This window comes from Solea solea, chromosome 13 (assembly GCF_958295425.1).
Source record: "Solea solea chromosome 13, fSolSol10.1, whole genome shotgun sequence".
Lineage (NCBI taxonomy): Eukaryota > Metazoa > Chordata > Actinopteri > Pleuronectiformes > Soleidae > Solea > Solea solea.
The window spans coordinates 22,308,972-22,323,365 of NC_081146.1; the positions used below are offsets into that span (position 1 = coordinate 22,308,972).

Below are 14,394 nucleotides of genomic sequence, written 5' to 3' on the forward strand. Positions count from 1 at the left end.
ATAAGTTTTTTTTATTTTTTTTTTTATTTAAGGTAAGCAAAAAAAAAAGTTACTACTTTGTATAAATGTACAGACATCTGAGGGACAAATCAAAATAATAGTTGTGTTCATCTATTGTGCAGCACAACACAAACAGAAGCTGCTTTCAGACAAGCCACTGACGTCTGGACATTCTCTGAAGCGAACGTATAATCCACAGCGAGTAACCTGGCGAGTGTCCTGAATCCTCCAGTGATTCTGCTGCTGTTGTAAATGATTTTAAAAATGGAAAATTTGGCTGCTGTGCTGGTCATATGTGAATGGTAAACTCCAGAGAATGTCCAGACCTAATTCTCTGGACATCATCATCATCCAGAGTTCACATGAGGAAACGGCTCCAGACACACACACTCTGACTTCATCAGCCACTATCTCAGGCCCAGTTTCTTCTTCTCCTTCTGTTTCTTGCGAACCGTTTCCATGTTTCGGTCCCTCCACATGCTTTTCCTCAGTTTGATGGGCCGACTGCCAACGTATTTCCCTGGACCAAGTAACAAATTGCACAAAACATACTAATTAATAATGTAATATTAATGGAACTGCTAAACTTTTAAAGGGCAGAGTTGTGCTTTCCGTGTCCACAAGGACAGGGTTTGTCAATTTCTCAATCCTGGTCCTGTAGGACCCACTGCCCTGCGTGTTTTAGCTGTTTCCCTGCTCCAACACACCTGATTCAAATAATGGGTCATGATCAGGTTTCTGTGGTGCTTGCTGATGAGCTGACCATTTGAATCAGGTGTGTTGGAGCAGGGAAACATCTAAAACATGCAGGGCAGTGGGTCCCCAGGGCCAGGATTGAGAAACCAGAGCTCTGTGGACACAGAATGTGATAAGATTGTCTTGGCCCTGAGTCTTGTGACGGACAGAGGTAAGGAAGGTCTGGTGAGACTGACCGTTCATTTCTCTCATGGCTCTGACGTAATCGTTGGGATCTTTGAAGCTCACAAAGCCGTACCCTTTGGTTTTTCCTGTACGTTTGTCTCTCACCACCTGATGACACACAAACAGCAAAATCCATTACCTACATTAATCATATTGCACGACTATTATTCGTTGTCTCTGGTTGGAGGATCCAACTTTTGATAGGTGTTTACAGGGCAACAGCACAGCAGAGACCGACCTTAGCTTTGAGGAAAGATGGGTATCTGCTGAAGGCTCTGGCCAGAATGTCATCATTCACCTCATTACCCAGATCACCACAGAAGATGCGGAAGTCATCTGCAACAAAAAGGACAGAAGTAGAATGTTATTATTCTCCTCTTTTTGTCTAATTTTCAGTCACTGTTGTCCATTGTAGGAATCTGTGTATGAACAGTCTCTGTTGAATAACTTAACAGAAACAGACAAAAAGGCAGTGAGCGAAACCATCATAAGCCTGTATTTATGTGCATTAAAAACCCTGAAAGGACAAAAGAAAATACGAAATACTTTACAGTTGAGGGAATAGTGAATAGTCAGATCACTGACACCACGGTAACAGCACGTGGTTTTGTACTGAATGTGTGACAGCTGCAGTGTTCTGTACCTGACTCCCACTCCAGCAGACTGGGGTCCTCCCACGATATTCCTGCTGCAGTACGGATACACTTCTTCATCTTGTCTGACTTTCCTTTCTTCTTGTCTTCTGTAACACTTTCCACGGGCTGAAACACAAAACAGTGTGTGTATATATAATGCAAATGTTTTTTTGTTTGTTTTTAAATCTTTTTGCCATTTTCTGTTAACCAGAACATTGTTGATTGCATGTACCTCAGGGTGGGCAGGCTCAGGCTCAGGCATACTGGGTCCAATCACGCTGCCGCTGTCGTCACTCTCCTTCCTGTCCAGCAGACCTGCTGCCCTCACTGCTGCCTGCTGCTCTGCGACCCGAGCGGCCAGTTCCTCCTGAGAAATCCACATCCACACACACTCAGCTGAAGGCCCCATAAATGCATGCCTGTGACTGCTGATACAGTCTCTTTAGTCCTCAAATATACTGTTAACAAATATGATGGACGTTAAATCACGCAGAAACAGTGACAATAGTGAGAATACAGATACCATTCTGGCTTGTCTCTGAGCCCGAACATCTATTCTTTTATATGCGACTGGGGCAGGAGGAGCAGAGTAGACGGTCGGTGCTGCCTGGATAACCGACTGCGTGGCTTTGACCGGAGGTGGCGGTCTCGAGGTCGGGGGAGGCGCCATAGAGACCATATCACGGATCTGAGTGAGACAGACACAAAGACACAAGGAGTCATACAAAGTAGGTCACAAAATTATCAATCACTCATTCAGACTTGATTTATACTGTGTACATACATACATACACTGCCTCAGCCAGGTCTGATAGTTTGCTTAACAGAGCCCATTTTTAGATTAAGTATGCACGATACAAATGTGTCATGTTTACAGAGACCAGAGGCAGAATAATAAAAATCACAAAACATTACACACTGCAGCTTTAAAATAATGTCAAAGTAAAAAGTTTTCTTTTGGAAGACCTGAAAAATGGTGTTGACACTAAGAAACTGGCCCCAGTTTAACTTCCTGGCCCTAAGAGAGACAGTTGTTGCTCTGACCTGAGGTGGAGCCATCATGTGCTGGATGGACTGAGGAGGTCCCTGAGGTGTCGGGCGCGGCAGGGAGGGGGGAAGCATCATGGGAGGAGGGGGAGGAGGCCGGGGCATAGGAGGGGCTACCGGAGGACCACGCATCATCGGCAGCCTCTGACCACCTGACAACAGTGTTTAATTTATAGTAACATACTGCATGTTCCACATGAAGGCAGAGAAATGCATAACAACAGTTGTGCAGGTTTCCACTGAACAACAACTCAGTCTGACACTCTTCATATTAATTGTTCTCTAATAAAAATCAATCAATAACAATATTAAATGATTGTACCATGACAAGAACCTGCTTCTGTGTTTAAAGGAGAAATACGGTTTCAAGCAGACTAGTGGTGACCTTACCAGGCCTCTGCAGGATGTGTGGGACAAAGGCTGGTCTCATCATGGGAGGAGGAGGAGGACGTATTGGAGGGACTGGGACAGACACAAGACACAGTGAGTGGACAACAGTGTGTAACCAGAGCACAGCACAGAAACACAGATACTGAAAGGGCCCAGCTGTCATTTGACAGGAAAGTACATAAATATGGACATTACTGTGGGATATGTAGTCAAATTTAGCTAGCACGGTAACTCATTTAAAGACTGAATAATTTAATTTAAATAATTAGGCATTTCGTTGTGATATTACAAAAAGAATATGTAAACAATAACAAAAAAAACCAAACATGTTTTCATTTTGTCATGAGCACATGTGCAAGTTCCACTTTACCTGGTCCCACAAAGACCGGGGGTGGGGGACCAACAAAACTAGCAGCTCTGGCATCTAATGTCTGTTGGACCTAAGAGAGAAGACACAGACAGGGGCGTTGAGAAAAACCGAATGACCTCAGCACCATCTTCTGGAGGGTAAAGTATTACTCAGTTACTATCAGAACATTGCAAACCTGTCTGTAGGTGTTGGTGCCTATGATAGATCGTATGAGTGGAAGTGCTGGAACAGGCAGAGGGACGGCCTCCAATGCAGGTGGACTTCCTGACACTGGTACTGGTCCACCAAGAACCTCCTGCTCAAAACTACAGCCAAATAAAATGTAGATACATAACAACATAAGGGTGACCGTTAACATTTTTATTCATTAACTGAATTTTAAAGCCCAATTCTTGACTTTAATCTGAATGGACCTGGTTTTTAGAGGTGTGTGTATACATTTTGCAGACAACATAACAGTTAAATCCATGAGAGACTGAGCAGGGAATGGAAGTAAGGGATTGGGATTATGTCATTTATGATAGTTGTACACACTCACACAAACATTTGATTCAATATGAAACAAAAATGCCAACTTGACAGGTCATGCACCAATAATACTACATATGTTACAGAAATAACATTGACTCAACTCCAAAATGTATAAATAAGTCAGTAAAGTGAATACATGTGTGAAATGTGAAGGCAAGAATCTTGGACTGCTTTCAGAACTGGTATTAAGGTCCATCCTGGGTGATCTGATTACACATGGACAGCTCTAAGAGTTCATCCTATGATCTGATCACAAAAACCACATCCCTGAGCATGCATGGACTCTGGATGGATGTTAATACCAGGTATAAGTGGGGGCCATAAGATCATTTTAAATCACATGGTCCTGGAATAAAAGGAAAGATACAGACTTCTCACTGTGGCACTACAAAATGAACCATCACCGTGTGTTGCCGATATGAGACAGACAAGCACACGTGACATTTTTACAACTTTCCTCATTCACACGTATCCCAAACATGCAAACAATAGCAATGATCAACTTATTTTAACTGTCTTTTGTTATGATGTGTAAGACTGTTGTGAACTCACAGAGCCATCTCTGCCTCCATCTCTTTTAGACGCTCCTCTCCTGACTTGAGCGCCATGCTGCGAGAGAAACAAACATGCATCAGAGACCTGAAGGTGAATTACACACTAACTGTATTCGATCAGTAGCTTCATCTCAAAATGGCTCCACTGTTTTGATTCGGGCTCACATTTGATTGAAGGCTACAGCTGAAGTGAACAGCGGCTAGCAACATTAGCAGTAGTTTGAGAGAAGTAAACAGTAACATTGGTCACATCATGGTTTTAATACTGACCTTCATCTACGATGTAGACGCTTTTAATGAGAAAAACACAGACTTCAATCAGTAAATAACGAGTCTGACTTTTCCACCGGACTCTGCGATGTTGTCAGCTAGCACACAGGAGAGCTAGCTATGCTAGCAATCGAAGTAACTCCTCTGTCGCAAACACCTTACCGCTAACCTTACCACACTAACCGGTTACTGTTTTCTACACTACAACTCACTCACCCGACGATCTGATGCTGAACTTGTTGTAAAAAATAAAACGCAATTAAAAGTAAAAACCCACGAGCTGTGTTCAAACAGGACAACCGATAACGCTTTTCTTCTGTCTTCTTCTTTGTTTATTGACGGCTAGCAAACGACGTATTGGTGCACTAGCGCCACCAACCGGTAAGGAGTGACGCTCAAGAGGTTTACGTCCATTCACACGCCGCAACATGGGGTGAAGACTAGACTTGCTATATGTATCCTATTAACCAATTTTTGATTTTGTTGTCAAAATCAAAAAATGAGAAAATCAGATTCAAATAAACGGCCCTATTTTGTTTGTTTTGACTATTTAATTTGCCTTTTTTGCCTTCAAAATAAAAGCCAAGAGGATAGTAGAGATAATAGACAGACAGTGATGTTTACCCTCGCTACCACTAGGTGGCAGTATGATAGTATTTAACTGTATACCTGGTTTGCTCATAGGCCTATAATTGTCCAGGTTATTGATAGAGATGTATTGAATGATATTCGTTTCATCTGGTATTTGTTGGTTTATTTCCAACATTTTCAGGCCTGTATACCGCATGTATTTTATCTGTATGTTTTTATAATTTCAGAGTCATTTCTTCAGGGGCATGCTGACGACTACCACAGTCATTATCAAACATTTTTACTGTATAATTTTTGAGAAATTAATCCTCAAAGTTGTCTTTTTATTCTCAGAATAAGGCTCAAAACTCAATTTTTACTGTACAATAACATCACTTTGGCCCATAAGTTCTGACAATGGTTGGTACGGTTGACTTCAGGGGCATGCTGACTACTCCCTCAGTCATTAACAAACAGTTTTACTGTATACATTTTGAGTAATTAAGCATCAAAGTTGTCTCTTTTTAATCTCAGAATAAGGCTGAAAACTTTGAAGATTAATTTCTCAAAAATTATACAGTAAAAATGTAAAGACACACATGAACATGACATAAAATAATAAGAAGAATCAATAACCCTCATGAGACACAAATACTAACAACATTACAAGTTAATTTCCCTTATTCAGTGTTTGTAACAATCCATGTAGCATGTATTACTGACCACAGTGCAGCCTGAGGCTGCTCCTGAGGACAGGCGGTGGGTCGTCTTAGAGTGTTGCTCTGCCCTCCTTGGTAAAGTGAGCAAACTTCCTCCCATAACTGCAAGCAAAAACATGTTTGTTTTTTGCATCATTTTTTTTCTGATGGTCTGCTGTGGACGCCGAGTCGCCATGGATGCTGGAGTGGCCGCTGGAGTCACCGTGGATGCCAAAGTTGCTGTAATATTTGTGGTTGCTGTCTTGCAGCAGGTTTTATACTGACGGACAAAACATTTTTCACAAAGACTTTTGTGCAAAAGCCACAGTGATGATGGCTGCTTTGCACACAGTCAAGGTGGCATTTGTAGGCACTGTATCCTAAAAGACAGATAGGAAAAGTGATTCAGAGGTTTCAAGAAGCAAAACAATACACTTTTCAAACCCTGTCTGAGAGGCAAAGTGTTACATTACTTCTTAATGAAGAGCTTCAAAGAACAATCATTATTATCAGGGGCATCTATAAAAATGCAGGAATCTTGAAACGATTTCTCAAAATCTAAATTCTCAACAAGAGTGAAAAATATCCATGGACTAAAGATTCTATACACATGAAGTACAGTAGATGAAATGGCTCTAGCATTAGTTCATGCATTAAAGGCATGAGTTGAATAGTCTGATGGTCACACTTATCCATGGTGTTAAAATCCCAGGTCTCCACCTCACCTGTCTCCTCCTCACCTGCCTCGTCACTGCCACACCTACCTGGACCACGCCCCTAACCCTATATAACCCGCCCCTTCCTCCCTTTGACCCCCCTTTTCTTCCCTCCAAACAAATCCAGGAGAACAAAGGAACACTGCTGTGAGTTTTATAGACATTCACTCATTTACTGATTCATTTGGTTGATACCACATTTTGTTTGAAGATTTACTTATTGTTTGTGTTTCATTATATTAGATTCCTGTGTTTAACCCTCTGCCTAAGAGAGGAATGTAAGAGTGGATGCATTACTGATGTAAGTCTAGGACAACTTAATTTCTTATTGTATATTTGATACTTTCTATATTGTAATATTTCCTTTATCATTTTCATAGACAAAATCATCCACCATTACCCCTCATCACCTGTTTACAAATAAAATACTGGAACTCGCAAAGCCGCCACTGGATCCTGTGTCTAAATGTGCACCCAACGTATGATGTTCAGCGAATCACCGCCAATATAGTCTACAGTTTTTTTCATGGTCCTTCGAGCCGGAGTGAATATCTATGCTGGAAAATGGATCCACATGCTGTTTTACCTGATGAGGACGACGGTGATGGCAGACAACAGGAAGGAAGGCCACAGCGACAGAGGGCGCCACCGAAATATCTACAAGATTACCAAACCGAACTTCATGGCAGGCACCCCCCCCCACAAACAAAAGCATGTGCAGAACCTGGAGTAGAGACTTCAGACACAGCTTTATTAAGACAGGAAGTAGCACAGTTAAGGAGTATGGTGCAAGAGTTAACTGGAAGAGTTCAACAGTATGAACAGAGTTATTCAGAGGGAGGTTCAGAGGAAGAGTTTGGCATACAGTCCCAGGAATCTCAAGCAGCATATGAATGGAACCAGCCTGTACCGACTGACACAGGAGCTCAGTGTGAGAAAGCCCAATCTGAACCTAACCTAACCGAATCAGTACCTGTGTTAAACCCTGGAAAGATTTCCCAATCAGTCCAAACACTTTTTCCTTGTGTCCATAAGCCCTCCACCTTGAACCTAGAACGTGAACAGAAGAGACCTCCCTCAATTACCTTTGTGAGACATGAGCCAGAGTTTCGACAGCAGGAGCCCTCGAGTCCATTACCTTCAGTTTCATTAGTTCATGTACCACCAAACCCAGTAACTGCCTCATATATGCCTCAAAGCTCAGTCTCAAGAGCTTCAGAATCTGGTCTCTATGTGCCTGTAAGATCAGCCCTATCTTCTGATGCCCCTTCTACCCACATGCATGAAATTCGCCCTCCTTTGTCTCAACCAACACCTAGCATGCCTCCTCAAATGCTACCAACCCATATGCCACAAGCCTCTTCTTCCCATGCCCCCCCCCCTCAAACATATCCCACAGTACCAACTCTTGGGGCTGGCATAGCCTTAGCTGGCTATGGCCTTCACAGTCAGTGGCCACCAGCTCAGGGGACTCTGCCCCCCTCACGTGCAATGCAGCCTCCACCTATCCCTACACCTCAAGCTCCATCAGCCAGTTCAAGGCCGTCTGCATACCACCCAAGTAATGTAGTTTCATACCAGCATCATCATGTGCCTCACCAGCTTGTGCAACAGCCTCAACCTCAATACTCTGTATCCCAGTCAGCCCCCGTTTCATATGCCCCCCAGTTTACAGGAATTCCCCCCAATCCGAGTTTCTTGCTACCGGCGGCTCCTGTACGGCAAACCGTGAGTTACAGATATCCATCACGAGTTGAGGGACCCTCATTCCCTTATCTAATTCATAATGATCCTCATGAATTTGTAATGTTAAAGATGGCTTTTACTAACCTGCTACCTGCAGAGGAAACTGAACTGTACAAATTCCATATTCTATTGGATCATTTACGTCTCCCCTCTGCTCGCCATATTGCACTTTCCTACGCCCATGACCCACAACCTTTCACCAAGGCGCTGGCAGCCTTAGAGCGTCAGTATGGTCAGCCACATCAACTGGCCCTAACAGAGATCCAGACCCTATTAAACCTCCCAAAATTAGCTCGTGGAGATGCTGAAGGGTTTCAAAACTTTGCCGTTAGAGTGAGGTCATTGGTTGGCATGTTACAATCCCTAAAATCAAGAGAAGGTGATGCAGAACTGGCCTGTGCTTCACATGTGCAGCGACTGTTGAGTAAACTCCCAGTAGAGCTAGTTTCCAACTTTGCTAGACACACCCGCTCAGCCTCTTCCAATACTCACTACAACCTGGTGGACTTTTCTGCATGGCTGGAAGGAGAGTCAGAATGTCAGGCAGTAGTGGCACAAGCTAACAGCCTTCAAATCAGTGGTCCCCAAATTCAAAGGAGAGATGCAGGTCAAAAATTCAAATCCCCATCGGCTACCATTTTTCACAGTGCTGAACGGAGGTCACCACGAGGACAAGCTGCATCAGGATATCAGCCACAACCCCAAACGAGGTATCCTTGTGCATACTGTCAGTCAACCTCCCATTACCTCACAAACTGTGAAAGCTTGAAAGATCTGAGCACCGACAAAGTGACAAAATGGTTGAAGGAACAAAACAGATGCTGGAGATGTGGGAGGACCCACAAAGCAGCGGATTGCACCCTGAGGAAACCTTGCCCCAAATGTAATGGCCGACACCTAGGTGTATTACACGATGTAAATAAAGCCCAAACAGCATCAAAGGTGCTGTATGTGAACCCACAGAGTATGTCACCCAAAGTACTACTAAAAATAGTTAAAGTGAGACTTTTCCACAAAAATAGGACATTTGATACATATGCCATCTTAGATGATGGTTCAGAACGTACAATGTTGTTACCAGGTGCTGCTAAGTATCTTGGTTTGGAGGGAGAGTCAGAAACCCTTGAGCTGCGCACAGTGAGACAGCAGACAGAGACCCTAGAAGGCAGAACAGTAAACCTCAAACTATCTGCTGCCTCATGCCCTGAGAGAAAATTTTCGATTGACAGGGCTTTCACCGCCGACACAATCATGTTTGTTGAGCAGAGTTATCCAATTGAGAAACTCAAGCAACGCTACCAACATTTACGTGACCTCCCACTTACATCTTTCTCTAAAGTTCAGCCACACATCCTCATTGGATCAGACAACCCATTCCTCATCACACCGATGGAGAGAATCCAATATGGTCCGAGGGGAGCACCCGCTGCAGTGAGAACAAGGCTTGGATGGGCCCTACAAGGACCTACTTCTCTTGGTGAGTCATACGATTCCACCCAATGCCTATTCACATCACAAGCTAACCCTTATGCTGAGCTAAAACATGATGTAGAGAAACTATGGCAGGTAGACACCCTTCCCTTCAGAAATGAAAAGTTAATCACTAGATCAAAACAAGATCAAGAAGCCATGGACCTTTTGAATGCAAAGACCAGACGATTACACATAGGAGGAACTCAACGTTATGCAACCCCTTTGCTGAGGAAGAAAAATGCACCACAACTGACTGCCCCATTTGAATCGGTGATGCCACTTCTACGCCGATCTGAGCGCAAACTTGAGAAAAACCCTAAATTGGCCGATATCTACAATAATGAGATCAACAAACTGAAGGAGACCGGTTATGTTGCAGAGCTTGATGCTGGACAGATTACAGGGTCACAAGAATCATGGTATATTCCCCATCACTTGGTAGAGCATAATGGTAAACACCGTGTTGTATTCAACTGTTCTTTTACATATGAAGACCAAACACTAAATGACCAGCTCCTCCCTGGCCCGACATTAGGTCCATCACTGCTCGGTGTACTACTGCGTTTCCGCCAACATAGAGTTGCTATGACCGGAGATATTAAAGGAATGTTCCACCAAGTAAGACTCTTACCAGAGGACAAACCACTTCTCAGGTTTTTGTGGCGTGACATGAAACGGAAAGAAAACCCAACAGTATATGAATGGCAAGTGCTCCCATTCGGTACAGCATGTAGCCCCTGCTGCGCGACATATGCCGTCCAAAGACATGTGCAGGAGCACAGTAAAGGGAACGAGGAGGTGGTTGAAACTGTTCTCAAATCATTCTATGTAGATAACTGCCTTAGATCACTTCCCTGCCCCAACAAAGCAAAAGAGCTCCTCCTGAAAATAAGGGCCCTGTTATCCACTGGTGGATTCGAAATTAGGCAGTGGGCAAGCAACTTTCCATCTGTTGTTGAACACCTACCAGCAGCTGCCAGATCAGACAGTGCTGAGCTCTGGCTGACCCAGAACCGGGTAGATCCTGTAGAGGGTGCTCTCGGACTCAGCTGGCATTGTGTTTTTGACACCTTGGGCTATAGGCACAGACCTGTCTCCTACCAAACTCTAACCATGAGAAATGTGTATAAAGTGCTGGCCTCACAATATGACCCGTTGGGCTACATTACCCCATTTACCACCAGAGCCAAAGTCCTGCTCCAGCAGCTCTGGGTAAATAACAAGCAATGGGATCAGCCAATACCTAAAAGTGACTTACAACATGCCTGGGATGAGTGGGAGAGTGAACTTCCAAATCTGGCCCACATCTCCTTTCCCAGGTGGTACGACGGTAACAACCCCCATGCTTCATCAACAGTAACAGAGAGAGAACTGCACATTTTTTGTGATGCTTCAGAAAAGGCATATGGTTCAGTAGCATATATGAAAACAACAAACGAGCTGGGGGAAACTAATGTCTCACTTGTAATGGCCAGATCACGTGTTGCCCCCCTGAAGCAGCTAACTATACCCCGCTTGGAGTTATCTGCAGCCCTGACTGGAGCCCAGCTAAGTAAACTGATCAAATCTGAACTAACGGTCCCCATTGACAGAACTTTCCTGTGGTCTGATTCCACTGTAGTATTAACATGGCTTTACTCTGAGTCCTGCAGGTATAAGGTATTTGTGGCCAACAGAATTGTGGAGATACTTGAACTAACCTCAGCCAGTGACTGGAGGTATGTTGACACCAAACAAAACCCAGCAGACGATATTACCAGAGGTAAGCCGCTCAAAGAGCTGACTAGCACACATCGATGGCATAACGGTCCTGCATTCCTTCACCTCCCTTCTAGTCAATGGCCTGTCTGTCCAACCCCAGCTAAAGAGATAACCACAGAGTTGAGAAAACCCCTTTTCTGTGGTCTCACACAAACCGCTAAGCCATATGACTTACCCAATCCAAAGGAATACAGCTCCTGGACAAATCTGTTAGATGCCACCTATCAAATAATGCAAACCGCAACCTGTCTTTCAAATTCTGACCCTACAAGCATATCGAGAACCAAAGTTGAAATTGCACTAATCTCTCATGCCCAATCCCAGAGTTTCCCAGAGGAATTTCAAGCACTGAAATCCGGTAAAGAAATTTCCCCCCATAGCCGTCTGTTATCTCTTTCCCCCGAGTTTGATGAAACACTGGAAGTGATAAGAGTGGGTGGAAGACTTAGACAGATTACAGATCTTGATCCTGATACTATCCATCCCATAGTACTTGATCCTAAACATCCTCTAACACAGCTTCTGATTCAGGACTATGACATGAGACTCTTGCACCCAGGACCTGATAGAGTATTTGCCGAAATACGCCGTGCTTACTGGATCCTCCGAGGCAGACAAGCTGTTAAAAAACATCAATGGTCATGTACTGAGTGCAGAAAATGGCGGGCAAAACCAGTCTATCCGAAAATGGCAGACCTACCTTCCTCCAGGCTGAGGTTATGGAAACCCCCTTTCTGGTCTACAGGAGTAGACTGTTTTGGCCCCCTAAATATTAAACTGGGACGACGGATAGAAAAAAGATGGGGAATACTGTTCAAGTGTATGACCACCAGATGCATTCATATTGAACTATTGAATAGCCTTGACTCTGACAGTTTTCTTATGTCCCTCAGGCGTTTTATTGCACGTAGAGGACAGCCCTTTGAGCTCCTTTCGGACTGTGGCACCAACTTTAAAGGAGGAAACAGAGAACTGAGAGAGGCATTTGCTGCCATGAATCCACACCTGAGAGAACAGTTAAGTAAATCCCAGATACAGTTCCACTTTAATCCTCCAAATGCCCCTCATTTTGGCGGAATGTGGGAAAGAGAAATCAGGTCCATTAAAACTGCTCTCAGAGTAACTGTAGGAAGTCAAACCGTTTCTGACGAGGTCTTGCACACAACCCTAGTGGAAATAGAAGGAATTCTGAATTCTAAGCCGATTGGATATGCATCCTCTGACATAGCAGACCCTGACCCTATAACTCCAAATATCCTTTTGATGGGGCGGCGAGACGCTTCCCTTCCACAGGCTGTGTATGCAGACACTAACATGCTTGGACGGAGACGATGGAGGCACAGTCAAATATTAGCTGATCAGTTTTGGTCCTGTTTCATTAGAAACTACCTTCCCAACCTACAAACACGGAGTAAGTGGCAAAAGGACACCCAGAATCTGAAGGAGGGGACTGTAGTACTCTTGATGGACCCCCAGTTGCCTAGAGGCTTATGGTCTGTAGGAAAAGTATCACGCATCCTACCCAGTCATGATGGAAGGACCCGAACTGTAGAGGTTACATCTAAAGACAAGAAGTTTCTTAGACCAGTGGCCCGGCTCGTCATTCTTCCACCACTTGAACCTAACTCTCACCACTAACTTGTGATTTGTAGAATTCAAATGTACCATTTGAAGGGGCGGCTGTTAAAATCCCAGGTCTCCACCTCACCTGTCTCCTCCTCACCTGCCTCGTCACTGCCACACCTACCTGGACCACGCCCCTAACCCTATATAACCCGCCCCTTCCTCCCTTTGACCCCCCTTTTCTTCCCTCCAAACAAATCCAGGAGAACAAAGGAACACTGCTGTGAGTTTTATAGACATTCACTCATTTACTGATTCATTTGGTTGATACCACATTTTGTTTGAAGATTTACTTATTGTTTGTGTTTCATTATATTAGATTCCTGTGTTTAACCCTCTGCCTAAGAGAGGAATGTAAGAGTGGATGCATTACTGATGTAAGTCTAGGACAACTTAATTTCTTATTGTATATTTGATACTTTCTATATTGTAATATTTCCTTTATCATTTTCATAGACAAAATCATCCACCATTACCCCTCATCACCTGTTTACAAATAAAATACTGGAACTCGCAAAGCCGCCACTGGATCCTGTGTCTAAATGTGCACCCAACGTATGATGTTCAGCGAATCACCGCCAATATAGTCTACAGTTTTTTTCAATGGTTCTAAACAAACAGAAATAACATCATATTTCATAATATGTAAGGCTCATGGGGAAATGAAGGCCTTTCAGCAATGAAATTAAAAAAATATTTGATAATATAGACTTACCACCGTACACCGCACTTGACCGTCGGTGTAGTTCCTCTTTGTATCTCCTCAGCTCAGCGCCTGTTTCATGGGTTAATGTAGTGTTGCTCTAGAAGAGAATTTTAAAATTAAATTGTATTTTGTATTTTTAACATGGGAAAATGTTTAATCCAGAATCAAGTAGAAATTAACTGGATTGCATTTGCCAATAAGCCTATCCTAAAATATATGCAGGCTAACTGAATTTAATCTAATCAAATGACACTGTTGACAGAACTTTTGTGTTCAATATAAAAATGTTCAATATAAGTGTTCAATATAAAAATGTGCTCTCTATCCATTCTTACCTTTTCCTCCGTCATTGTGCGAGTAGAACACGTGGTTTTGTGTTGTTT

At 43.5% G+C, this 14,394-nt stretch overlaps 1 protein-coding gene across 2 annotated transcripts; it reads right to left on the minus strand.

Annotated features, from left to right (window-relative positions):
- Window positions 1–6: 6 nt before the first annotated feature.
- On the minus strand, window positions 7–5,064 carry rbm42 (RNA binding motif protein 42). Of its 2 annotated transcripts, none has more exons than XM_058648211.1 (12): window positions 4,935–5,064; window positions 4,447–4,503; window positions 3,539–3,668; window positions 3,364–3,433; window positions 2,994–3,065; window positions 2,601–2,755; window positions 2,080–2,244; window positions 1,789–1,923; window positions 1,565–1,682; window positions 1,160–1,257; window positions 933–1,029; window positions 7–520 (listed from the first exon to the last, which is right to left on the minus strand). In XM_058648211.1, the coding sequence occupies exons 2-12, from the start codon at window positions 4,500–4,502 to the stop codon at window positions 408–410; spliced, it is 1,209 nt and encodes a 402-aa protein (XP_058504194.1). In that variant the 5' UTR covers window position 4,503; window positions 4,935–5,064; the 3' UTR covers window positions 7–407. The 2 variants fall into 2 exon arrangements, with proteins under 2 accessions (XP_058504194.1, XP_058504192.1); XM_058648209.1 differs by having other exon boundaries at window positions 4,719–5,062.
- Between the last annotated feature and the right edge of the window lie 9,330 nt (window positions 5,065–14,394).

Coding starts and splice junctions, on each gene's coding strand:
- rbm42 (XM_058648211.1), bottom strand. CDS start 4,502: ATGGCGCTCAAGTCAGGAGAGGAGCGTCTAAAAGAGATGGAGGCAGAG. Junction 3,066..3,363: donor CCCGGTCTTTGTGGGACCAG/GTAAAGTGGAAC, acceptor TGTCTGTCCCAG/TCCCTCCAATACGTCCTCCT. Junction 2,245..2,600: donor ACATGATGGCTCCACCTCAG/GTCAGAGCAACA, acceptor TGTCTCACTCAG/ATCCGTGATATGGTCTCTAT.